We start from the raw sequence: 24,725 nt of genomic DNA, 5'->3' as shown, positions 1-24,725 counted from the left end.
TGATTTACGTTTCTTCGTGAAGACTGCAGTGTTGCTGTGCTGCTCTGTCTTTGTCTCTCATCGTCGGCAGAACTGATTGTTTTTGTCTGGGTTGCCTGCGTTGTCTGAATGACCAGGTTGAAGTCACTCAGTCTGTCACTTTCTGTGTTTCTCGACCACTTGTGGTGCCCAGATAATCTGCCACTTGGCATCGTCTGGTCTGCGCTAAAATCCTAGTGCTCTTTGACTTTTTGTGATCGTTGACCAATAATTGATGTACTTTTCATTTTCTTTGGCTTTAATTTCAGGTTGGTTGAGATGTTCTGAAGTTCTGAAGGCTGTGTATTCAGTGAGTGTTCAGGTACTGCACTATTGCAGTCAGGCGGACTTAAGACCTGTGAAATAGTCACATTGACAACATGATGACTTTGAAAAGATATGTGCTAATAATATCTTGATGCTGATACTTGATACCTACAAGTCACTAAAAGTAATTACTGGATATCACCACAAGGATCCAGACTTTATTTTTATTATTTTCATGCTCAATAAAATTGCCCGGTTTAAAAACCAACCTATGCAGGAGTACAGATATGTTTGCATTTTGGTAAAGTAGGAAAAAAGTTATCGCTGCTCAAGCTCTCGTCAAACTCCAATAGTGAAAAAAGTCACGAAATAAAACAACTGACTTATATATACAGTATATATATTACTTAGATATTATATTGTAGAATATGGGAATGATGTAATGCCATCTGTCACATTGGCTGAACTGTCTTTTGACTCCTTTGTTCTCTGTAGGTTTCTACTATGGGCTTGTGTGTGGTTGCCTGGACTGACCGGCTCTGTAAACAAAATAATGGCTTATTACGCTCCTTGCAGTATTGATAGCGTAGGATGTTAGCAGCCATGCCTCTGGTATTGTTGTCGCCATGAAAGCTAAAAACAGTTGGCACGGCAACTATGCCTGCGGGGAGTGGAAGCAGAGCGACACACACACACACACACACACACACACACACACACACACACACACACACTGCCCTACTGTCCCACATCAATAAAATGATACATCATACGAATTACTGTATTGTATTCTACTAAAACTCTGCTATTCTGTATCATCTGATACTAGTAAACTGTGGTATCGGAGCATTTATAACAGGTGGTATGTGGTATCTCTCTTTCACAAAAAACTGAGACCATCTCATTCACTTGAATGGCACCAGACTGTAGATGCAGCAGGGGTGCAGAAGGTCGCAGGGTTTTCTGCCAAAAAGAAGTTGAACCTGCCTAAACTTTTTCCAGTTCCCAGACGGTGCAGCGTCATCTGGCTGCGATCGCCAATCAAACACATTCAAGCCCACGCTGCTGGTTTGTTCCTCTTTAACATCATATTTGTCCTGTGTCGCCTGCAATCATTATAAGAAATGAAAATTCAAACATCTTTAAAGCAGTGTTTTTTGTTTTTGGCATAGTACAAGCCTTCAGTTTGACAGATTTATTATTGACACAGGACTTTATGGATCACGTTTAATCGTCTCTCTAGTAGTTAAAACAACAGATTAGACTCCACACACCCCAGACGCTGCCCCTTTGCATTTTCTTCTCCACAATAACTGATCCCTGCGTTGTTTTCTCTCCATCTTTCTTGTCGACACAGTCAGGAGGAGCTGTGCCTCACTGTGTTACAGGTGTTCGTAGATTTCCATTGCTCTTGTTTGAATCTAATTCTAAAAGATTCATGTCATTTGTTGAATATTTCAGAAAAGGAACGGATAAACAAACATTACTCTTCTGTCTCCCAGTTTCTCTCATTGTCTACCTCCGTCTGCCTCCATCACTCCCCCCCTCCGTACAGGGGTCTGTTCTGTGCAGTGCTGGAGGTTGTGTGGTGGCTACGGTGGTACGCTGTGTAGATTTTTGCTGCAGTGCAGCAGGCAGTATTGTGCTGCTGCCTCTGTCTTTCCGCTGCTCACTCTCTCCCTCTCTCTCTCTCTCTCTCTCGTGTCTGTCTCTCGCTCTATATGCATTCATTTTCTTGTATATTGTTTGGGAGCAGTGGAACACTTCCACACAGTTTTGCTGTGTAAAAAAAAAAAAATGTCAGTATTGCCCCAGAGCTTCTGTCTCATTCATCACACCAGACAAACCCAGCACTTTGTTGATTATACCTTTTTCCCCCCCTAGGCACTTCCAAAGCTTTGTCAACATTTTTATGATGACCTTTTCGGACGTTCTAATTTTCCTACTTGTTTTCACCATTTGTAAATCCCTGGTCTGAAGTTCAATCCCCAGAGGTTCTGGCTGCTCTGATTCTTGCTGTCGTCCTTTACTCAGACACAGAGAGAGGGACAGAGGGAGGAAACGATGGGATGGGCAGTGACTAAGTAACATGTTTGCGGTTTTGAGTGCTCGGCACTCGGTGCAGAAAGGCCCGTTCTCCTCAGGTATACACTTTGGGTTAAAGACGGTAAGGCACTCAGGCTCAGTGTGTCAGAGAGCAGACAGATACAGCACCGGGGGACAGACTGGAGGCTGAAACACTTCGGCACAAACAACATGTAGCTGAAGTCACCAGGTCCATGATATTTCTTGGAGGACCTTTTTGTTTGGTGTCACTCGCTGTCACGTGCCATACAGGCAGTTCAGACATGGCCGTTTCACCAACACCATTTAGCCATGACATGACAGTACTTGACATATCCTGGAATGTGTCAGCGTTATCTGTGGGATATGGTTATCTGGATGTTTGAAGGCTCTAGTGGGAGATGGTGGTGGGGGTCTTTACAAGTGGGTGACAGGCAAGGTATGCATGTGTGTGTATGTCCGAGAGCAGTTGGCCACGCTTGTGTGATCGGGTTAAAAGGTTGTGCCAAGCTCTGTGGGACATTGTGTCGATGTAAAAAGTTGAGCAGCAGTGGAACGGGTCTTCTACACTAGATCTAAACTATTGTTTGAGAATTAAGAAGATATTCTGGAGCTAGTGTTTGCTGTGCGATATGGAGGTAACATCTTTTGCTAAGATCGTGGAGCGGCAGGTACGCAAGACGTTAAACGCTAAAGGAGAGCACGGTGAGTCCCAGCAGAGAGCTACTGGAGAAGGGTCTCAACATAAACACAAACGCACACAATTATACTTGTTGCAGTTTTTAAATCGATCTAATAATGCTAGAAGTCTCTGTCTGTCTGTGGAACGCATATCTGGAGAACGTTCATCTTAGCATTGTCACTCTAGGCAAGGAAGGTAAGGAAGTGCAGTGATGAATTAGGTGCGATTTGGACACGTTCAAGAGAAGACCAGTTATTTGTACCAGGATTGGATGGGACACATCAACATAAGTGACGTTGCAGATCACAACAACTTATTCCCCAGAACTGATTCTCTAGCTCAGCGTTCTTGGGTGTTGAGTCGAGCTTCACTGAACTTTGAATAAACAGGTGAACAGCTCTTTGTGCAGCAGCGGTGGTGTGACTTGTGAGCTCTGTGGACTTTGTCCCGCAGCAGGTCTTTATTCGCCACGGCTCAAATACTGCAGGTTACTTGCACAGTCTAAGAAATAAAGCTGCAACCAGCATCACCACAGGCCAAGCAAACAACCCATTCCACACAGGCAGGTTTAGAGAGGCCACTGCACTAAAGGTATTAAATTATTGAATTTCACCTGCGATGACACTCGACATGTTAAACACTGGACATAGTCCATTGATTCACTGGGTGTCATGAACAGTCTGGTGACGTGAACTCCATATGAGCAGGGTGAAAGTCTAACCAAGGCACTCTGCTTCCACACCAATAAAACCAATCACTGCATTGCAGATGATCCGACTTGAAGGTCACACTTTGTAGTGCACGTGTGTGAGCATGTTTGCATTATGTGCGTTTATGTATGCAATGCTTCTGGAGTTTGTTTCATAATATGATTCTGTTTTAAAGCCAGAATAGGAGACTGTGGATCAAAATGTTTCTTCTCTTCTCTTCTCCTCCTTACTGGCCGACCTGCACTTTATCCACCGGCTCCAAGGCCAAACATCATGGCCATCTTTTGTGGCGTTCTCAGTGAAATCCTCTCTTCTTAGTTAGAGTTATATAACAACACTAAACCAGCGCTGAACACATCACATCAATATGTTAACATAAACAAGTGCACTTTATTTAAAAGAGAGATGAGATGTGAAGACGGGTAAATACCTCTTCTGTTTGCAGACAAATAAAAACTTTTTCATCCACATTGCCTCCAATTTTATCACGGATAAACAATTCAACTCTCAAATGTTCTCCTCTTCTAAACGCATACTTTGCTGAAAAATGACAATATTTTCTCTGTTTTGAAGATAAATGCAATGTCCTCCAGCGTCCTACAGTCATTAAGAAGTTAAGGACGTGGGATAAAAAGTTTAACCGCTGTAGCTCAAGTGTAGTTTATCTGTCATATTCTCTAGTCTGGCTACATCCCCACTTTTGGGTCTACATTTCACAGAAAATCATAAATCGTTTAGTCTAATTGTATATTTCCCTCTCAAGGTGGAGAAATATTTCAGACTGGATTTGCACATGCCATAAACAAGATAGTGGTGGGTGGACCGTTATTCTGAGTTCATCTTCACTGCTCTGTGTGAAAAGAGAAACAAGTAAAACGTGCACACTTAGCAATAATTCTCACTATAGTAGAGCTGTAATTATGTCAGTAAACAAAAGGGAGACGGGCTGCTGTGGTTTATGAATATAAATTCTGCACCATTTTCAAAGTGAATCTTGTCCAAGGTGCTTGTGTGGATGTGTAATGGATGTTTTATTGTCTCTGTTATGGTTGGTTTTACACTGTTTTGATGACGGTCGCTGAGTCTGTAGCAGCCTCCTAATGTGAGGGGGATTCAGCAGGGTGACTGTGGGAGTGTGTTATAAGACAGTATACACAGCACATGGAGAGTGAGAGAGAAAGTGAAGATCTGGCAAAGGTTTGAACTGAACCTCGCTCAGGCAGAAACCGAAACCCCTGAAGTTGAGTTAAGGTGAAATCCCTTTTTAAGTAATTATACTCTGAGTTTACCTGCTTCATCAAATCTATGATTCATAACCAGTGGGACCAGTCTGCTTCTGAACACTCGTCTATTTTTAAAGCTGCCAGAGAAAAGAAGGACAATGCAGATTTTCAGCAGGGACCACACGGATTTGCATGGATGAGCAGGTTAGCATCACTTGTAATGTCAGTCATGTAATTTAACAGATATATTCATAAACCTCAGCTGATGTTTTTTTCTTAAAGGTTTCGAGTCAATAACCTAACTCAAATTTCTTTAGGACCAATATGCAGACCCACTAAAAGGTAATTTAATCTGCATGTACACCAAGGTTGCAGTGCTCTGTACCTACTAGCCTGTCACAGGCTATTATGGCCATTTCAAATTTTGCCTTTTATATATCACATTTAATATTTACCTTGTCAAATTTTTCAAGTTGACATAGTATGTCTCTCAGACTGGACCCCCAATCAGACACATCACATGATTCCAGAGGGTTCATCTTTAAAAGTACAGAAATAAATTTGACTAATCTGAAAATAACAGGGCTTGTTGTTACTGTAAATGGGGTTTTATCAGGATTAATTTCCCTTAAATGTAAATAAATAATTCAAACATCCTGGTGAAAAATGCTTTCATAAAACCAGCTGATGCACAAAACACTATACTTTTTCAAAAAATAATTTGAGTCTCGGTCCTTACTGTTTACTACATGAAGCATTATTGGACATGTGCTGGCCTCAGATAACCACATTTAGTGTAACCTGCAGCAGACAGTGTCTCCCTGCTCAGGCAATATAACTGTTTGGATTCACAAGACAACAAAGCCCACGGAAAATTAGTTTTTACCATAATCTATATTTGGACTTTTTGCATTTTGGCTGGATGAGTAAATAGTTGATTCCAAGTTCCACCAATCCAATTTCCTCATGAAGATGTATACGACTGAGTAACAGAAAGATGTGTTTCCTTTGTCTAGAACCTGAGATGCAGCAGTACCTGAAAGACCCAACCCAGGGTTACCGAGTCCCCTCAGCGTGTGCACATGTAAAAGAGACATTACAAGACGTCTGCAACATCTCATTTCTATATTGGTCACAATTGTAGTGTAGTTATTACAGCCTAGACAAGAGACGTGAAATAGGACGTATTTATTACTCCATGAGAGGTCAGTACGACTTCAAACCACAGGATGTACAATGTGCTTTTCAACAGTGAAATACTGAAGAAATGGAACAATCCCACTATTCTATTGCTATTGTAACATTTGTGTTACCACTTTACCATGGAGGATGTGCACATCTGTTGTTGGAGGTGTAACAGAAGAGCAGAGAAAGAAATCTGAACCGTCCATCTTTCCTTTCATCTCTCCTTTTACTCCCGGTACCAGCGAGTACTTTGTGGTTTGTCTCAGAATCACTGAAGTAACATAACAGCGCTGACCTAACTGTCCGACCTTCTCATGCTTCTCCTCTTTGTGATATATCCTCCTCACTATTTCCAATACGTCAATAGTGAGGCAGCCAATCAAGCACTCGCAGTGGAATATTATAACACTCTGCTCTATACTCTAGATGTACTGATCTGTGAGATAGATATTGTATATTTCATGCACAGAATAATTCATAATCCATTGACAGTAAACAGAGATGGACGAATAATGACAACACCACAGCTTTAAGTGAACCAATAACTGGGTACATTATCCTGACTGTGTAATTTAAGAGTGTTAAATTTGGAAGACCTGAGAGGTCGGTGTTCAATTTTCCCTGCAGAGACCGACTGGGCAGCTTTTTATGGAGGTAAATGACGAGAGGAAAGAGGAAGAGTAACTTCCTCCTGCATCTCCTGAGAATCACGACGGAGTGACCGACCGAGGAGTCACTGATGACGATCAATGAACGGAAGAATCCGAGTTTATTCACAGCTCGTATAGAGGTCACTGCCCTGCTGGTGGAGAACTCTATTTAAACATGACTATTGATACAGCAGCGGGGAAATATCTGCCATCGCCGTGTGGTGTTCAAACCCCTTTTTAATTAGGAGGAGAATTGTCCTAAATTAAATAATTGATGGAGACACCGTGGAGAGAAACAATAAGCCACTGACTGTGCTTTGTGCTGTTGAGAACATTGACTCAACAATTTGGGTTAAATCCACATTTTTAGTCGATCTGAATTGACATTTATTGAATCTTACAGGAACAGTGACACATTTTGGAGAAAAGTCTTATGTTCATGCGTGTGCCATGTTCTTCAATGTAGTGTCAGACCTGATGGTACCAAACCTTCCAACCTCACTGTAGTGGGGAGACTAAGTGAATCTCTGCACAATCTTCGTGCACAGCTGATGTTTCTGTCTTAAGAATTAAGTGCAATGAACGATCTTCTCTTCTCATCATGATGTCTTTAACCATTTTTGTAAGTGGATGCAAACACAATAATTGGTGCACCACTTTAACTCCATCTTCAAATTGTCATTTTTCCGTTTCTGTTTGTGAATGCAGTAAACAAACCGGATGCTGAGATGTTAATTAGTCACTGTGAGAGAAGTTGGTGGGTGTAGTTCTACACTGAGCAGTAGCCTTGCTGGTTTCCCCTGTTTCTTTATGCTGGTCTGAGCTGTGGCATTAAGACATACTGGCTCAATCTGTGCACTTAATGCAGAGATATATTGCATTTGTATATCTTAAAATGTACGACTATATCTTAAAAGATAAGCCGCAGAGGTCATTGGAAAACTGACAGGAAGCAAAGTGAAACTAAACTTAATTTGGCCCTGATGTAATGTAATTCTATGTAATTGAGGTGAGTTGCATGGATCTGCAGTGGTGAACTGGAGTCTCCAATCGATGAGGCAGGGAACCTGTGGCAGCGGCCTCGTGAGTGGGTCAGACCCAGGTCGGATGTGTGTGTTCAGTTGTGTGTGTCGTCCATGGGTTTTCTGTCATGATCCAGATAATGTGGTTTCTTTGAGCCTTGAATTCTAGTGAGCCGTCTGGTTTTGTTGTCAAGCCGAGTGTCTTCTTTGGATCTAATGTGGTTTCCTATTTGGTTTCGTGCACTCGTACGTTTTACTGGCATCTTATTTTCTCTAACCAACTCCTGTGATTGATTGATCTGACTGCTGGACCTGTCTCCTGAGGGCCTTCAGCGTGTTCATTGTTCACTTGTCTGTCTGTTGCTATAAATCCTGAAAGAACGGGCGCCGTCGGCTCTGCACAGGTGGTTCAACTGTTTAATAGCTGCGTACTGTATGTTTTCACCACAGGTCAAATGTCAACACACATTGTACATGATGAAGTCGGCCATTACTTGGATTGGTTTCCTGTGTGTCAACACTGTTACGGTGTGTTTTTGCAGTTGACTTTGGGGGTTTGAATGCTACTTTGAGGCGTTTCCTTGCCTTTACAGTCTAATCCTCTGCAGCCTCTGCGGTGGGGTCCTTATCGCCCTCTTATCTGTTTGTGGTGCACTTTATTTCTTTTTCCTCCTCCTCCGCTGTATCACTTTTCCCTGCAAGGGCAACGTTGGCTCCCCTCGACCTGCTCCAAAACGACCTGTCAGTAAAATCGGATCCTTTTCAGACTGGGCAGGACTGGTCTTTTGCATGCCAAAGTCTCGTTGATGGGGGCCGAACGTCCCCCCGGTGCCCTCCAACTCAACACGGCAGCAAGAAAAGGTCTCCTAATATCTCCACCGTAACTCTAGATTCTGTTGACACTGGCAAAGAAGGTTGCGACAGCAGAGGGATGCATGCCTTCTTCACTAACTAAATCAGCAGTCTTTTTTTTTTTGTGCAGTGAGAAAAGGAGCTGGAATAGGGGCGTGCAGCCATCATGGATCAATGCAAGCTGGAGCAAAATATGCCAGATCTTTGTCTGTAACAGAAGGAGCCCTGGCCACTGATCAACCTCGACGATCATCAAAAATCGGAAAGTTGTTGTGTTTCGCCCCAGACAGACTGTCAGACTTGTTGACGCGGGAGAAAAGTTCCTTACAAGACAAATAAATGTGCTTTGTTTTTTCTTTTTACTTTTGTGTCTAACAGGTAAAAATGGTCTCACAGTGATAAAACTGTTGATAGGGAAATTCGACCGTCTGGCAGCTTGGGGGCTGTGTGGCGTTCTGAGATGACGTTGCTTGCAGGTTTATCAGGTTCATCAGATACACCGTGTGTCTGCTGTGCAGTCGAGGCGATAAACTGCTCCATCACCATTAATCCAATAATACTCCATAATTGTTTCTTTTTTTTAAGCACATTGTGAGTTTTCCCCCTGAGTAATGTTTTCTTTTCTTTTTTACTTCCTTCCTACGATAGCCGAAGCAAAATGTCTTTCAGTGATTTAAAACGAGCATGGTGTCAGCAGCAGTTTTCTCTCCAACGATACTAAAGGTTTGATTTTTTTTTTCCCTCACAGCATAGAGACGTTGGAGTCTTATACTCTCGTGTTTGTCGTGGTCTCGCGCACAAGGGTCCCGGCTAAATCCGTTTGTCAGATTTACTGATTCACACCGCTCCTTATTTGATTACCCCATTGATGTGCGATGTTGGCAGCAATGTTGATGGTGAGGAAAGGTAAGAGTAACTGACAAGGACGGACAGTCAAGCACCAAGGTCCTTGTGTCATACACACCCTGCACCAGTGTGTCACTCCTTGCTGCTGGGCTCCTCAGAAAAACTGCCTCCTCAGACTCTCTATATTAATATGTGTTTTGAGCTGATCTTATTAGAGGTGCCGGGATAAAAATAGATTGGGGAGCAGACCACTGAACGATGTTATGTACAGCAGTTATTAAAAAAGGGGGAAAGTGGGTGACGGGACACCTGAGGGTTAATGGCACTGAAACTACAACCTAAGCACAAAAAAAAATCCATCAGTGTAGTGAGGCACCACTTATGCATACTGTCAATTAGCAAGGAGATTTTTTTCTGTATTTTTGAATGTATGCTGAATCAGCTTTTTGTTTCTAGTGATTTCACTTGTCGACTGGTGTCAAATCACGTCTAATACAAGAAAGACGACAAATTGAAGCTGTCCCTTTGTTTAATCCAGTGACACGGCACATGGCACCATTAAATATGAACGTGACTTATATATGTTCTGTGTGTGGTCCGAGGTCTCGGGCTTCCCGGGTTTATCCACATTGTGTCATTGCGAAAGAGGGATCATGGCTCTTTTATGGTTCATTATATCACGCAGAAGATAGAGGCCCGTATGTCCAGGCCCTTTGTTATTGCCCCGTGGCACAACATGATTTATGGCGCATATAAGCCATGAGATAGGAGGTGCTACATACGGCCATTGCTCTCAGCTTCGCAACATAAACTTTCTGTGGCGCTCTTCTGAGGGGGGGAATTAAGGGAAGATTTGTGGTCTTGTCACTGTTCTTCATCCTCTTGAAGATGAATAATTAGTCAAACAAAATACTATAGTTGACCTTTGTCGAAGGCCTTCACAACATTACAACACGCTTTATTATTTATATATCTCTAAATTGCATTTTTGTGGCTTTACTGACAGATATAGAACAATGCTAGCTCTGTTTTGCTTCAAGATAAATGCTAATGTCAACATGCTGCATGTTTGGCAGGTATAATGTTCACTATTACATTTTAGTCTGTTAGCATGATAGCTTTTTCTTTGAGGGGCTGACCAACATTTCCATTCCTAGAGCTAGACTGCTTGCACGGCCATAAATCACATGGCAGAGTCGTGCTACTCCTTCCAAGGACCGCAACACGGATTTATTTAAACTTTGAATGACGTAAAGGTTCAAAATATAATGTTGAGATATTTCTATTTTAATGCCAGTGCCAGTTGGCAGTCTTCTTTGTGTTAATGCAAGTAAATGATGCAGTAAAAAATAGTGAGTGACAAGAAGGAAAATCCCTGCTGGCTTCATGCCCACCAACGTTTCTGTTCATTCAGGACGGAGCTGCTGCTGCTAGCTCCTCTGATATTAGGAATATTACAGCAACATGATCTTCGTTCTTTCTGAGAAGCTGAAAACAATATTTTCTTACTGTAATGACCTTTTTTTCAAATTATTTTATCATTTTTTATGACAATAAAAATATGTTTCAGTAAAAACCAATGAGAAACTCAATGGAAAATATAAAACAACTAAGTTACCGGTGATTAAAGAGGCTATAGTAAAGGGCGTAGAACTTTAGCTCTAAATTCTATATGTGCATTCAAGTGGTGTTGGAATGATTAGAACAATTAGTTCCTGACTGGAAAATTCACTTGAGTGCCACCTTAAGGCAGAAAAAAAAGGTCTGCTGATGTCATCACTTATAAATCCATTAGCACAAGTTTACAATCAGTTCTAAATAGTAGCTCATAATGTGAACTTGTCAAATGTTAAACTCGTCACTTGCAAACCTTATGTCCGTCTCTCACAAGCACTTAACATCATCTCTTTTAGCCAAATAGAGACATTTTTACAATTAAAGTACATAAGCTTAAATTGTTTATATGCATATTACACATGATCCTTTTTCTTTGCTCTTTATTAATATGCAGATATCAGGAATAGTTAAAACACTTAACTTCAAAGCACATGAGCTCACTGAAGTCAGAACAACTTCACAACTCGGGAAATGGGACATTAGATTTTTTTATTTTAGTACAAGTTCACCCACACATTCACCCAGTGCTATATGCTGAGCTTTTACAACCACCCTCTGACAGAATAGCTGACACGGGCAACTCAGGGTTCAATAGCTTGCCCAAGGGCACTTCAGCATGAGGTGGCTGGAGGAGCCGGGGATCGAAGTACCGATCTTCAGGTTGGATGATCCACTCTTTCTCATCCCGTGTATGAAGGTTCAGTTATTCTTACCATGACAGGGGGATTCAATTTCCCTTCTCACAGTTTGTCCATAGCTGTGAAGTTTTTTTTTTATCTCTTGTGAGTCCTTTTACAAAACAAGGCCACAGGTCCCAGGAGCCAATTGAGGCACAGTGGTTGCATAAAGATTATAAAACGAGCCCCACATACACCATGTGAACTTGTGCTTGGGGCCAATTGCAATGACTTGCCACTTCAATCTCTGCTCTCGATGTTGTTTGGAGTTAAATGGCTTTTTGTGCCGAGGCCTAGGTGAAGGCTAGAAAAAGCATTAACTATTCAGCAGCGTGTAATGTTAAAAAAGAAACAGTACAGTGAAATATTCATACTGGAATTGTTATTGCTCAGGAAAGTCTTATTTATTGATGCAACACATGTGATGGAAATTGGGGCGGGGCTCTGTGTGGACAAACATGCTTACGAAACAGCCGGCGTCTGTGGACGGCCGCTGTGCAACCTATGGAGTGGCCTTGTTTCCCACCGCTCTCCCCTGTCCCACATTCTCCTCACAGCAGCCAGGCCACAGCCTCTCTTCTAAACCCAGCGCCAGCTTGTGTTTCCCTGTTATGTATCAGTGATGCTGCAGTCGTTAAAGGTATCGTCATCCTGGGCAGACACGACCTGTGTAGTTGATATCTGAGCAACATACCCAGACTAAGAAGTCCCACCTGCCGTCACACATAGATGCAAACAGGGAGGTTGTGTTTGTCTTCTTTTTTTCTCTCTCGATTATTCTCAGAACGCTACTTTTTTTATTTTATTTTATTTTTCCTCAGTTCTGCATTTTGCTGTTTTCCCAGCAGCAGCAGTGAATCCCCTGTACGGTTATCTCAATGAACGAATTCACTACTGCTGTCACAGCAGAACACTGTCACAGGTTGTGTGTGTGTGTGTGTGTGTGTGTGTGTGTGTGTGTGTGTGTGTGTGTGTGTGTGTGTGTGTGTGTGTGTGTGTGTGTGTGTGTGTGTGTGTGTGTGTGTGTGTGTGTGTGTGTGTGTGTGTGTGTGTGTGTGTGTGTGTGTGTGTGTGACGGGTGACTGGAGTGCAGAGAGAATGCTGACACGCAGGAAGTCAAACTGTTCAGGGTATTTCACTGAAACCTGTGGACTCGTCGTGCTTGTACAGTGTGTGTGTTCAAGGAGTCAGTTTTAATTCCCCTTTGAATTCCATGCAATGCAACACCTAGTGGATTTTGTTGAATTGAGCCTCCACACTCATGTTTGTGTGAGGTGTTGGAGAGGGATGTATGTTGTGTGTGCGACACACACACACACACACACACACACTGATTACTTTCCCCTTCTAACTGGAGAACCATCAGTTCCCACCTGGAGTCAAGTCTAGACTTGTTTGTACTTGGGAAATAATAGAAGGTGTAATTGACTCTGGGTCAGTGTAGTCACTGTGTGTGTGTGTTTGTGTATATTATTGTGTGTATGAGTCGCAGATGAAATCATGTTTTTCTTAATTCTATCTGCATAATCTGCCTTGTCCTCCCACATCTCCTGCCTTTACGTCTGGATCCAGCTCTGTGTTGTTGCCCGTTTCTGGGCTCTTTCCCACGCGGAGCTGCTGCTGTCCACAGAACGAAATGCAATAATCTATTTCACCGCATTCTAAATACACATCAAATATAAAGCAGCCGTTTGTGATAAAATACTCAGTTAGTGTGTTTGAGTTATTGAGTGTACTGTACTGTACTGTATGTGTGTGGATGTCTGCACGTGTGTGTGTGTGTATACGACTTGAATACAGTACAGCAGCTGTTGCTTGCACTCTGTCCTGTTGAATTTATAATGGTTTTAACCCCCTCCCTCTTTAGAACATGGAGCATGAAGCACTTTTGCCTCCTGTTGTGGGAATGGGCGCATGATAGAGCAGGCTCTTAAGTAACAGTGAGGAAGTGATGGCTCTCCTTTAAGTTAGAAGCCACGTGCACGATGTTTTGTGGTGTTCCACTCAAACCATAATGAACTATGATGACTTTACAGTGTGGCTGCACAAAAAGGTGGAGTGTGTTTGTCCATCTCTGTGAGGACCAGTCTGAGTTGTAATGATGTAAGGATTTATGACATTTTAGGTCGACATGCAGTATCTTCAAAGATCTAACCGGGGTTAACACTTGACTTTAGGGTTAAGGTAGGTTTAAGAGAGGTTTTGGAATTTAGTTTTAAGGTAATGTCAGGATCTGCCCCTGCATGGTCTGAACTTAATATCACTTTGTGGACTACTTGAAACTTTTTTTAAATTGGACCTTTAAAGTTTAAATTTAAGTTGTTGCATTTTGAATTTCTTATTGTTCCTATTGTACTTTGAAGTTTCTTACCTTCTGCTTTACTTCCTGTCTTTGTCTGGTTTTCTTCCTCAGAGTGTAGGCCATGGCCGCATGCGTTTCACCTGTGTTAGCTGGGGTTAGCTGGTCAACAAACTGAATAGAATTGTTTCACTGCTCCTAAATGCCTGTAATTCTTTGAGTCCTGCTCACATCGACAGAAGCACAAGATACCATACATGCGTTTAGTGCATTTGATCAGGTTAGACTGGAAATATTAACTGGGAGGGATATAACTTCATACACAATGACATTTATCAGGAATCTAAATCTTTTTAATAGCGAACGGAAAGCTCAATTTAAGTTGTCTGCACCATGTGGTGGTTTGTTCCTGGTGAGTTTCTGTTCCACTTGATTGTGTTCACTTTGCAGAGTTTAAATAAAAACAAACACTGATTTACTATGGCCTGCTGAGTTTTAAATAATGAACCACGATGTTGTTCAAACACTTAGGTCAATGTGAAATGGCCGTGTAAAAATTATGCTACAATCCCAAGACTACCTCGTCCCTCATGGAGAGTTTTTTTAGGTCTGAATTGCATTTATATTAGCGACCTCTTGAAACTGCTTCCTTGTCCAATGACAAATAAGAGTTAGTACGGCTTATTCATCCAGCCTGAGCATCAAGCATATCGATTTGATTCCGATGATAATTTTTCCTCTGACTGTCTTGATGGAGTCGCTGAAGCACTCGCTGTGTTTTCTCACTGAGAGGCTCCAGTGATTACATCAATGCACCTGTTCTGTACAGACTGGGTTCCTGCTTGTGCAAAGTGTGAAATCAAAGCTGTAAGACATTGTTACATCTGACAAGGAGGTCATGGTTTCCATCTGTTTGTTTGTTTGCTGGCAAGCAGACTTGTGCAAAAACAACTGGACGTATTACAACAGAACTTGGTGCATGCGGTGGGTCAGGGAAGTGTGCACTTAATTTTGATCCAGGATTGTTTTCGCACTTTTTTTAACTTTGCAATATTGTGTTTTTCAACATTTTCCTTGATTTTCTCAGAGTATCTGAGTATCTATGTTTAGGGGACTGACATTTATGGAAAAAGTGAATTTAGAGGGGGGACTGCTGGACCTTGGCCCGAGGTATGCGTTGTACTAGTGTCAACATATTGACGGATGAATGAACTCACTATGCACTCTGTGTTTCCTACTAGTACAATGTCCTTTGCAACTTAATATGGGTAGACTTACCTTTTGTCTGTGAAAGAGTACGGTGCAGACTTGTATTTTAAAAACAAACTTGCAGTTCTGATGAAGGATAAGACAAGGTGAGAGGAGCACAGTCAGTGACGTTGTTGGCTGTGCAGGCTCAGACTCTAATTTAGTTTGAAAGTTTTGGCCTTTAAAGATACTGAAATTAATATGAAATCATTTAAACATCGCTTTTTTGGGTTATTCGTGTGCAGCAGAAATCCTGCCCCTGTACATGCATACCAAATGTTTCCTTACCCTCCTTCATTGTGTCCTGTGTATGTCTTTATTTGAGCGGAATAATGCTGAATTAATTATGGCTAATTGTTTTTTTATGGCCTGTTTGTCTTGAACTCGGCTCAGCTTGATCTCCTCTGGTGTTTGGCTAGAACATGTGATTCATCACCACCGACTGTTGGCAACTAGAAAATACACAGAGGAGCTGATTAATCCAAGTAGATGTTCTAGGCCAAAACTCATCTTTTTCTCATCTACAACTAATATACGACTCAACCGATTTTTCTTCTAAATGCAGTGGAGAAGAAGCTGTACGGGGTGTGTGTGATGGCTGAAGTGTGTGAGGAAGGGAGAAATGGGAGGCCGAAGATGAAGAGACAGAAACTATAGACAGGGTACGATTTGAAGGGTCAAAATGCTTCTCTGCTTTTCTACCACACTGGCAGGAAGCTCAACAATCTAAGTTAGTTGTCGCATGTTGATTGATTTAGTGGGATGAGTTGAACAAAAGAGTGTGTGTGTGTGTGTGTGTGTGAGGGAAGAAAGTTCGGCGAGTTCTCAAACATTTTGCTGTATGTACCCGTGTGCGGTCATTTAAACAGGCCATCTGGATTTCGATTGGATCATAAGACGGAGCAGCCAATCACAGTGTGGCGTGACCTTTCATGTATCCAATCCCAGTTGTGGAGATGCATGGTAGAACATTTGCTGCAGCTGTGAATACACAATAACAGCAACACATTGTCACTGTATATGTAATATATCTCAGCGACCAGGAGAGTTCATGCATGGAAAAGTGTTTTTCCATTAATGTTTTTCCGTGCATATCCGGTGTGAGACCACTTGTGTATTGGGGTGCAAGGCTTGCCTGCTTGTTCACGCTACATCAAAGTGCAGCAGCCATGCAGTTTGTCTGCGAGAGCATGTTTCATTTCAGTATTTATGTGGGTGCGTGCTCCGTGAGTTATAGCGGGGGGGAAGTTCTGCCTTCAGTTACAAATGGCATCCATCCAGTCTAGAGCACTGTGGCTCTGATGAATTTGTCTCAGTGCAGATTCTCCCCACAGCGCACCACTGTCTACTGAAGCATGTTCCATTAATCTCCCCTTCTCTTTCTCTGTCAATGTGCACGTTTCCTCGCTGTGCACGTGCTTGTGTGAAGACGTACACACACTTGGACTGAAGGATAAGCTCCATCTTTACTTGTGGTCAAAATTGTCAGTGGAGTTTTAAGTGGTTGATCTGAGTTTCAGAGAATAATGCAGGGATTTGTTTTTTCTTATTTGCAGAGTATTTAGATCACCACCTTTGCTACTTTAAAATAAATTGAAATTTGAATGACGTATTAGAGATTTCATGAGATTTCTTAATCCAAGAAAAATCTGGCATTTTTAGAGGACTGATATTTATCAGTTTGTGCAACTTGGTGCAGATCCAAATCAAAATCTGGATCGAGTGAATTTAAATGTGGTTTCATATTGGGACTGTTGGGCCTTGGTGGAAGCTTTAGCAAAAAGGACACTTGTGAATCAAGTGCTTTCCAATCCTCTCTTTATCATTATTCCCTCTTTTTCCTTCCCTCAGCTCCTATATCACTCTTATTATCTGCTACACACACGCTCATCCCCACTCTCCTTTCCCTCTCTCCCCCCTCTCTACCCCCCCCTCTCTCTTTGGTGCATATGGAAACTCTAAGAATAGCTCTGTCACCTGATGGGCCTGATAATACTGTATTGATGCCAGCCCCACACCGCCCTGCACCACCCTGTCCGGGGGTGTATGCTGCATAAGTGAGTTAGTGACTGCACAAGTGGCTGCGCATCTGGGTGCGAGCGCGTGTTTCCCACCAGGAAGCAGGGGATCAGTGGCTTGTTGACATCCAGAGTCCTGTTCCGCAGGAGCTTAAGTCACCCAGGGGGACACTGTGTTGCTGATTATTGCAGCTAGACACAAAGGGTGGACGGGGAACACGCCGCTGCACCTCTCTCTCTGCCTCTCGCTCTAGCCCGCTTTCGTCTCAACCTCCAACCTCCTCTGCCTACCTGCCTCTTTTCTGCTTTCCGTCTCTCTCATGCCTCATGATCCGGCAGTTTTCCACTCCTCTTTCTTCTCTCTGAGTCACACGTCAATATCTTTGTGTACACTTAACCTTTCCACGTTTTCCCGGTGCCTCTTGCCTCCCTCCGCTGATCACACACTGGCTCTTCTGTGATGACACATGTGGTTTATTCAGTGGAAAACACTGTGTACTCTGCCTGCCTGCTATTCAGCCAGGGAGGCAAAGGGAGGATGGAGAAGCAGGGGGAAAAAAGAGAGACGGTAGTTGCCGTTCTTTGTGCGGATAATCCAGGCCCACATTTTTCAAAAGAAGCTATCTGAGTCATGGTTAAGCTTTCCTGGAAGGAAAAGACTTGACTAATACAATAACGTGGTTTCTCAGAATAAACAAGATCACATTTCATTCAGTTAGACCATAAATAGAGTTTCATTTGAAAATAAGGCATCGATGCTGCTTTCTCTCAGTTCAGTCTACAATGACAACATTTAAGGAAAAGCAAGAATTCAGCCTGCATAAAAAAAAAAAACGTCATGTATTATTTGTCATTTATTTCAGCTTTTGTTCAAACTGTTAAGCAAGTTTATGTAAAATACCAAATGTTGGACCAAAGCTTTCCACTTTGGGACAAGTGTATTCTTGTTATACTTTTACATTTAGTCTTATTTTGCTCCATGTCAACGTCAACGGTGCTTTGCCATTTGTCTGCTTCCCGACACCTGTTTGCCTCTCGCACACCGTTTTAATGCAGGTTTGCATTCATGTTCAAATCTTTAATCTACATGACATGATGACGTGTATTCCCACCGGCCCATTCCGGATGAGGTGTTTTGCTTTTGAAGCCACACAGAATCTATCCAGACCTGTTCGCCTGTGTCCCTCGGTACTTTTCCTTCTCCGTGAAAAGGCTCCGCCACAGCTGGGGATTGAGGAAACTGGCAGCCTGAGCTGAAATAAGCCGGCTGTTTTCTGGTGAAGACCAAAACAGCTGTTCGGTGTGTGACAGCATGAATGTGACACTGGAAATTTCGAGATGGCTTCATTCTACATAGCTCAAATAATGTATTCTTTAGTTGATTAAAATATTTCCCCATTTATCAAAGAAAACACAAACATTTCATCCAAACAATTTTGGGGCATTTTGCCTTTATTAATAGGACAGTAAGTGTGAAATAGGGAGAACGAGTGAGGAAAGCCTTTGTATATTTGAAAATGTAAAATTAATTAAATGTTTTCGCCAAATTTTTTAATTAAATATCAAACAAAACAAATACATTTTTGGACTGTTAGAAACTGATGGGCATCTTAATGGGTTTTCTGGCATTATGATCTTGTGTTGATGAAAATAATTATTTCAGCCCTTCCAGATGCCAAAGCAAAATATATTTTTCCGGCAGCCCTCTGTTTCCTGCTGCCCACCACCCAGTGTGGAGTTAACAGTTGTTGTTGCCCTCAGAGAACACACAGCAGCGAGGATGTGTTCAGGAAAACAACAGCCTCTGTTTTTAGAAAACACTGCTGTAGTGAAGAGTCCTTTTCTACCGCTTGTGTTCTCCTCGCTGTGGAAACTTGTCATGTGTGTTTTTCCTCCGGATTCCAAGTGAAGGGACTGTTGCCTAATTATGACAGAGTGCAGTTAGTGTGTGTCACTCTCCCTAATGATAAGTGACTGGACACAGGGGATAGGCCTTGTCGTACACCGGGAATGCTTTATTCATGTCGACTGTACAAGGAAACTGCATTGGGGCAAAATGGCATGTTCCTGCCGAGACAAGAGGAAGGAAGAGGCTTTCGTTTTGAGTTTTCCGAACAGTTAATAATGCAACATATTTAGCTTTTTTTAAACATTTCTCACTTATTTGTTTGGTGTACATAACTCAAACAAGTCGTTTTGGCAGATATAAGTGTTTGTAGGGAGAAATCGAGACTAGATGTGTTGCTGTGTGTAGCAGTTTCAAATATAATGCAGGCATATGTCTACACCAACACAAACATTCTTTAAGAAATAATTGCGAAGTGAAACTGAACCAGCGTCATGGAGGCATTCCTCATTGCACAGTATTCTTTTAACGAGGGTTGTGTGAGACGATATTCAGAGAGATGCTGGAGAGGACGCTGTCCCCACACACCTACAGTCCACCCACTGAGGTGTTTTCACCGCTTGATTGGACATCGTCTCAGGACCGTGTGGGCCTTTTCAAACAGCTTGACTGGCATCTCCATCACTCCCCCTGCTTGTCTTCTTTCCCATGCTATTATTCTTATTGTTACTTTATCCTCAGCACAGCTCCACACCCGGCTTCAGTCTCAATAGAGATCTAATCGGAGCAGTGCAGAACTAAAGCCACTAAAGCCACTAAAGCTGCTTTTAAACGTGCACTGGACTCCGCACTTCCTCTGTACTTTCTCTGTATATGGAGGTGAATGTGTGACTATAAATGTCCTTAGTTTCTGCAGACTTTATCCGCCTGATAACCTAGTATAAAATCTGTAGACATTCAGGAGAATTCTATGTGAGAACACAGCAGGGGATCGGAGTAGTGCGACAGACGCAAAAAAAAAAAAAAGGAAAATAATCACTGTCCAGACCAACGGACCAAAATTAAAAGGCCAAAAGAGAAGAAAAAAGAGTGGAAGCGGCATCGCTTGCAGTCAATTCCATTTAAACAAAAAGTCTACTACCCATAGAAATGACTCTGACGTCAGATGCTCACCCGTCCACAAACTAATCAATGTAATGTCAACTATAGGGAGATGAATGTCATGTATGTATGTCATACAAAAGTCTTTAGTGGCCTCAATGTGAACCAAAAATAACCAGATCGATTGTAAACAATGTATCAAAGGCATGAACCTTGGTCCGGACCTTTATGAAAACGTCATTAGAGAAAAGCCTGCTTGATTTTTATTATGACACAACTTGAATGCAAGCAATTCCATCCCAGCTGATATTGGGTGAAAAGTGGGGTTATGGTGTGTGAACCAAGGCAAAAGCAATCGAGCTCTGAGTAGTGTATCAAAGCCTTGTTTCACACTGTGGTCATAGTTAATATCTTTAACACTTTGGGGGTTGTTAAGCTGAACCAGTGGGAGCCGTCTTTTCATGGCAGATAATGGTAGCAACAGGGAGCAGAACTGGTTTTACTGTTCTGCTCCCTGAGGAGGGAGAGCCAGCTCCTGATCAGACGTCTCCCTGCAGACCACTGCCTCCTCCTTGAACCCTCTTTGTCCTGTTGGAGCTCACTGTACTACAACACATCTCTCCCTCTTCTGTTTTACCTTGCTTACACACTCATCTCTTGTTGTCCTTTCTCTCAATTGTCTCCATTCTTTGTAAAAAAACCACTTGTTCTGAGCTTTAGAAACCTCCTCAACCCCTCACACCTGAAGCCTGCTATCACGCATTTGATGTGCAACTGCAAGTACAAGCTGGTAAATGTCAGGTATGCCTGATTATCCCCCTTCCCTGCAGTGTTAACTCATTCGATCTCTGATCCTGCACACTCACGCCGGGATCTCTGGCGTAATGGCTGGAAAACCCCCACACCTGCTGACTGAAATACTGCACGCTGCACATGCATGAATGTGCAGAGTTGTAGAGCACACATCTACGATATCAACCTTTATTTAAAGTGAAGATATACACACAGTCAGAGATATAAGTTTAATATGTGTAACGTTGATTCTTTATGTTGCAACCTCATCGGACTAAACTGCGGACTGTCTTTGGAAACGTGGCTCAGGAAGCCTGAATAGATCTGCTGTCGCAACACAGAAAGCCTGTTTTTGTCCTCGCACAACATCTCACATAGCCTTGTCTGTAAGTGATAAATTCACAGATGACTATCAGGTGCTATTTTCCCACCCTGTGAGTCAGCTATCATCATGTTCCAGGAGGTGAGAAGCCGGCAAGAGGTTACAGACGCAACAGTTGCAATCAGCACCCCCCCCGAATACCTAATTCCCTGACAGAAAGTGGCGCCCCTGGATGTCTCCATCAAACTGCGACGCCACAGCGGATGATTCACTGACGCTGCATTACCAGCGCCTTGGTCGACCCTGTATAGGAAGGGTCAGCCTGTCATGCAGAAGCAGTAAATTAACCATTAACCTCTTTTGCCGTCATCGCGGCCAACGGAGAACAGATGGTGTTGTCAGAAGATCTTGTAGCGGTGATATATTTTTTATGTGCTGTAAGTACTGAGGCTGAGCGGAGGTAAGGAAATGCTGGGGCTACCACTCGTGAGACAGCTTGGTGTTTGATCCTCATGGTCCTTCTTCCATTTTGACATACGCAGAGGAAGTAACGGTGCCACCGTACAATGTGTTCACATCCAGGTTCAATACTGATATTGGAGACATTCTGGACAATGACTGATAGAACAACGTATCTTCATTTTCATCTCAACGGAATGCAAGTTTTACGAAAAACCAGTATGTGGTAATTTACCTTCATATAGCATCTTCTCCATGTTACATCACTGTCCCTTCTCATGACCACATACACACACACACAGTAAAAACAATTGCAGGCTGGTAATTACAAGCAGTGCAAATTTCACTGAAGGCGTGTTGGTGTCCTCAGCTGACATCAAGCCAGTGCAGATATACTGTTGCGTGGTTGTTTGAGGGGAATGAAAAGAGACATGTGGAAATAAAGGACATTTATGGTCTGCTTAACAGTCCCAGCTCAAGGCCCACTTACAGAGCATTCAACCTGTTACTGTGCCAGAATAATAATTGTCAATGATTGTGACTAATGTGATTATCTATTGTATATATGTACACACTGCCGTCAAAACACACACAGATTAGCTGTGTCTCAATTCAGGGGCCGCATCCTTCGAAGGCTGCATTTCAAGACCGATTGCGTCATAGTGGCGTGACTCATAATAATAAACTTCATTGGTAGAGCACCTTCCGTACAAGAAATGCAGCTCAAAGGGATTTACATACAATTTAGATCAAAATAAAAACTGAGTTAAAGGCTGGATTCGAGTTTTCTTTTCAAGGCATTCACTGAACTAGCTTCTCTGATATTTAGCGGCAGTCTGTTCCACAACTTTGGAGCGTAGTTTACAAGCCTGTGTCCTTCTACCCTCGAGCAACAAAGGGTCTACCAGGTGGATCCTTCCCGGCCCAAAATATACCATGAATCATTGGGCTTCTGTGAAAAGAGGTAATGGTGGCAAAGAGGGAGGCAAAAACTTTACAAGAATTTATTTTTAATTGTAAGTACTTGTTTTTAATCAACCGAATAACAAGCTGCTGAGATGGAATAAAAAAGACCAGACGGTCTCATTTTGGTTCGGCCGACGTGGTCTACACAGCCGATGAAGGATGCAGTCGCCTGCATAGACCGTGTCCTCCGAAGGATGCTGCCCATGAATCAAGACACACACACACCCACTGTCATCAGCCACTTTTGGTGCCATTACACACACTGAGTCTTAATTCAGAGGCTGCATCCTTTGGAGGACTCAAACTACTAGATTAGGCCGTGAAGGTGAAACTCACATGAAACAGTCTGGTCTTCCATTGGAGTCACCGGTCTGTCCCTCTGCACTTACTGCTGCTCGGACGCTGGCATAGTTAGCTTGTTAGCTTTGTCACCAATGAATCCTTGCACAGGTCGGACATTGGATGGTGAATGGAGGATGCATTTGTTGTCTTCAAGCCGGGTTGTGTCGCTGTGACAGAATCTAGAGCTCGAGACTGGACGGCCAGAGACTTGCAGGAGACCCTAACTCTGCACATGCTCATAATTGCAGGTAGAGATATGCACACATAGAATTAAAGTCCATTTTGGCCAACCTGGGCTAAATATATAAACCAGTATTTAATTATAACTTGGGTTTGACACTGTTGCTTTTATTCTAAATGATGAGAAACCTGCCATTTAACAAGCCAGTGAGGTCTCTGTCTTAAGTGCTGACATTCACATGTTTTAGTGACGGAGTTAAGAGGGAACCTTCTCCTTCCTGTACTTTTTTTGTGCATGATTGAACAGTAACTCTTCTTGATCGTGAGCTACTCGACAAAAATGATTTTAGCACAGATCTCAATACAGAGGGTATTTATGTTTTTAGGTATGGACTTGTAATGGGTCACTGCTTGTTAGTGATTTCAGTAGATTTAACAAAGATAATAGATTTCCAGTAGTAAAGTTTTGTAACCTGAGCATCCTGTCTGATCTGATGGTTGAATTGTCTTCACCTTCACATCTGTTGATCTAAACCAGTTAAAGTTTCAACAACCCAGGCTGTTTGTTTACATCTGTTTCATACAGGAGCAGAAGAGAGGAGCGCCCCCTTTAAAAAAGGGAAAAATAAAAGGCCTCGACCTAAGTTGTCTCAATGAGATAAATGGAGACAGACCAGTACACTTACACATGTGCTGCTTCAGTAGCACATTGTCGAGCGTTTAAGAAACACTTGACATATTCATACCCATCTGTTGTTTAGAGTCAACACAAGGTGGTGCTCCAGAGAGACGGGAGGAGGTGTCAGACCACATCGGGTTCATGCTACACTTAAGGTCCAGACAAAGTCATTTCTATTTACTGGGCTTTTGGACCTGTCATCCTGATTCTTATTTGCATGTTGACGTCAACCAGAAGAGGGAAACTAAATCAATAGACCCAAATGTTTTCCACAGTTACCGAAAAACTTCGAAAAAGTGCAAAGCTGTCTGTGTACTGAACAGTGGACTTCACTGAGCTTTGTGTTCAGCAGCTTGATTTGCACTAGTGTCACTGTGATTCCTTTCAGGTTTATCAAAGTGTTCAGTGTTTTGTGAAGTTTTTTTTATATTGAACAAATGACCAGAGATGTACTTTTAGGAATTCAAATGTTTCCTTGAAATGATATATCCTAATTCATCCTGCTTGTGGTTTGGGTGCATTGCACTCAGTGTAATGTGAAGCTGAGTGTGAATGAATGGTAGCTGTGTCAGTTTGGAGTGTGTGAATGAGAGATGAGGTTTGTGCATATTAAGGTTGAGTATCTGTTGGATTTTTAGAAGCACTGAGCTGTGTTTGTGT

The 24,725-nt window shown here is 42.5% G+C and overlaps 1 protein-coding gene across 2 annotated transcripts in view; it reads left to right on the top strand.

Annotated features, from left to right (window-relative positions):
• Positions 1 to 24,725, top strand: part of fgf14 (fibroblast growth factor 14) — a 101,529-nt gene that overhangs the window by 14,678 nt on the left and 62,126 nt on the right. The window contains exon 1 of one of the 2 annotated variants that reach the window (XM_035174296.2): positions 2,855 to 3,054. The exons of the other annotated variant lie outside the window; for it this stretch is intronic. Within the exon in view, the coding sequence (XP_035030187.1) occupies positions 2,982 to 3,054 (73 nt within the window). The 5' untranslated portion in view covers positions 2,855 to 2,981. Of the gene's footprint in view, positions 1 to 2,854; positions 3,055 to 24,725 lie in introns of those variants that run through there. 2 annotated transcript variants of the gene reach the window in all.

The sequence above is a fragment of the Hippoglossus stenolepis genome, chromosome 13 (assembly GCF_022539355.2).
Source record: "Hippoglossus stenolepis isolate QCI-W04-F060 chromosome 13, HSTE1.2, whole genome shotgun sequence".
Lineage (NCBI taxonomy): Eukaryota > Metazoa > Chordata > Actinopteri > Pleuronectiformes > Pleuronectidae > Hippoglossus > Hippoglossus stenolepis.
The sequence above is the reverse complement of the archived record's forward strand: the minus strand, read 5'-3'. Positions and strand labels throughout refer to the sequence as shown.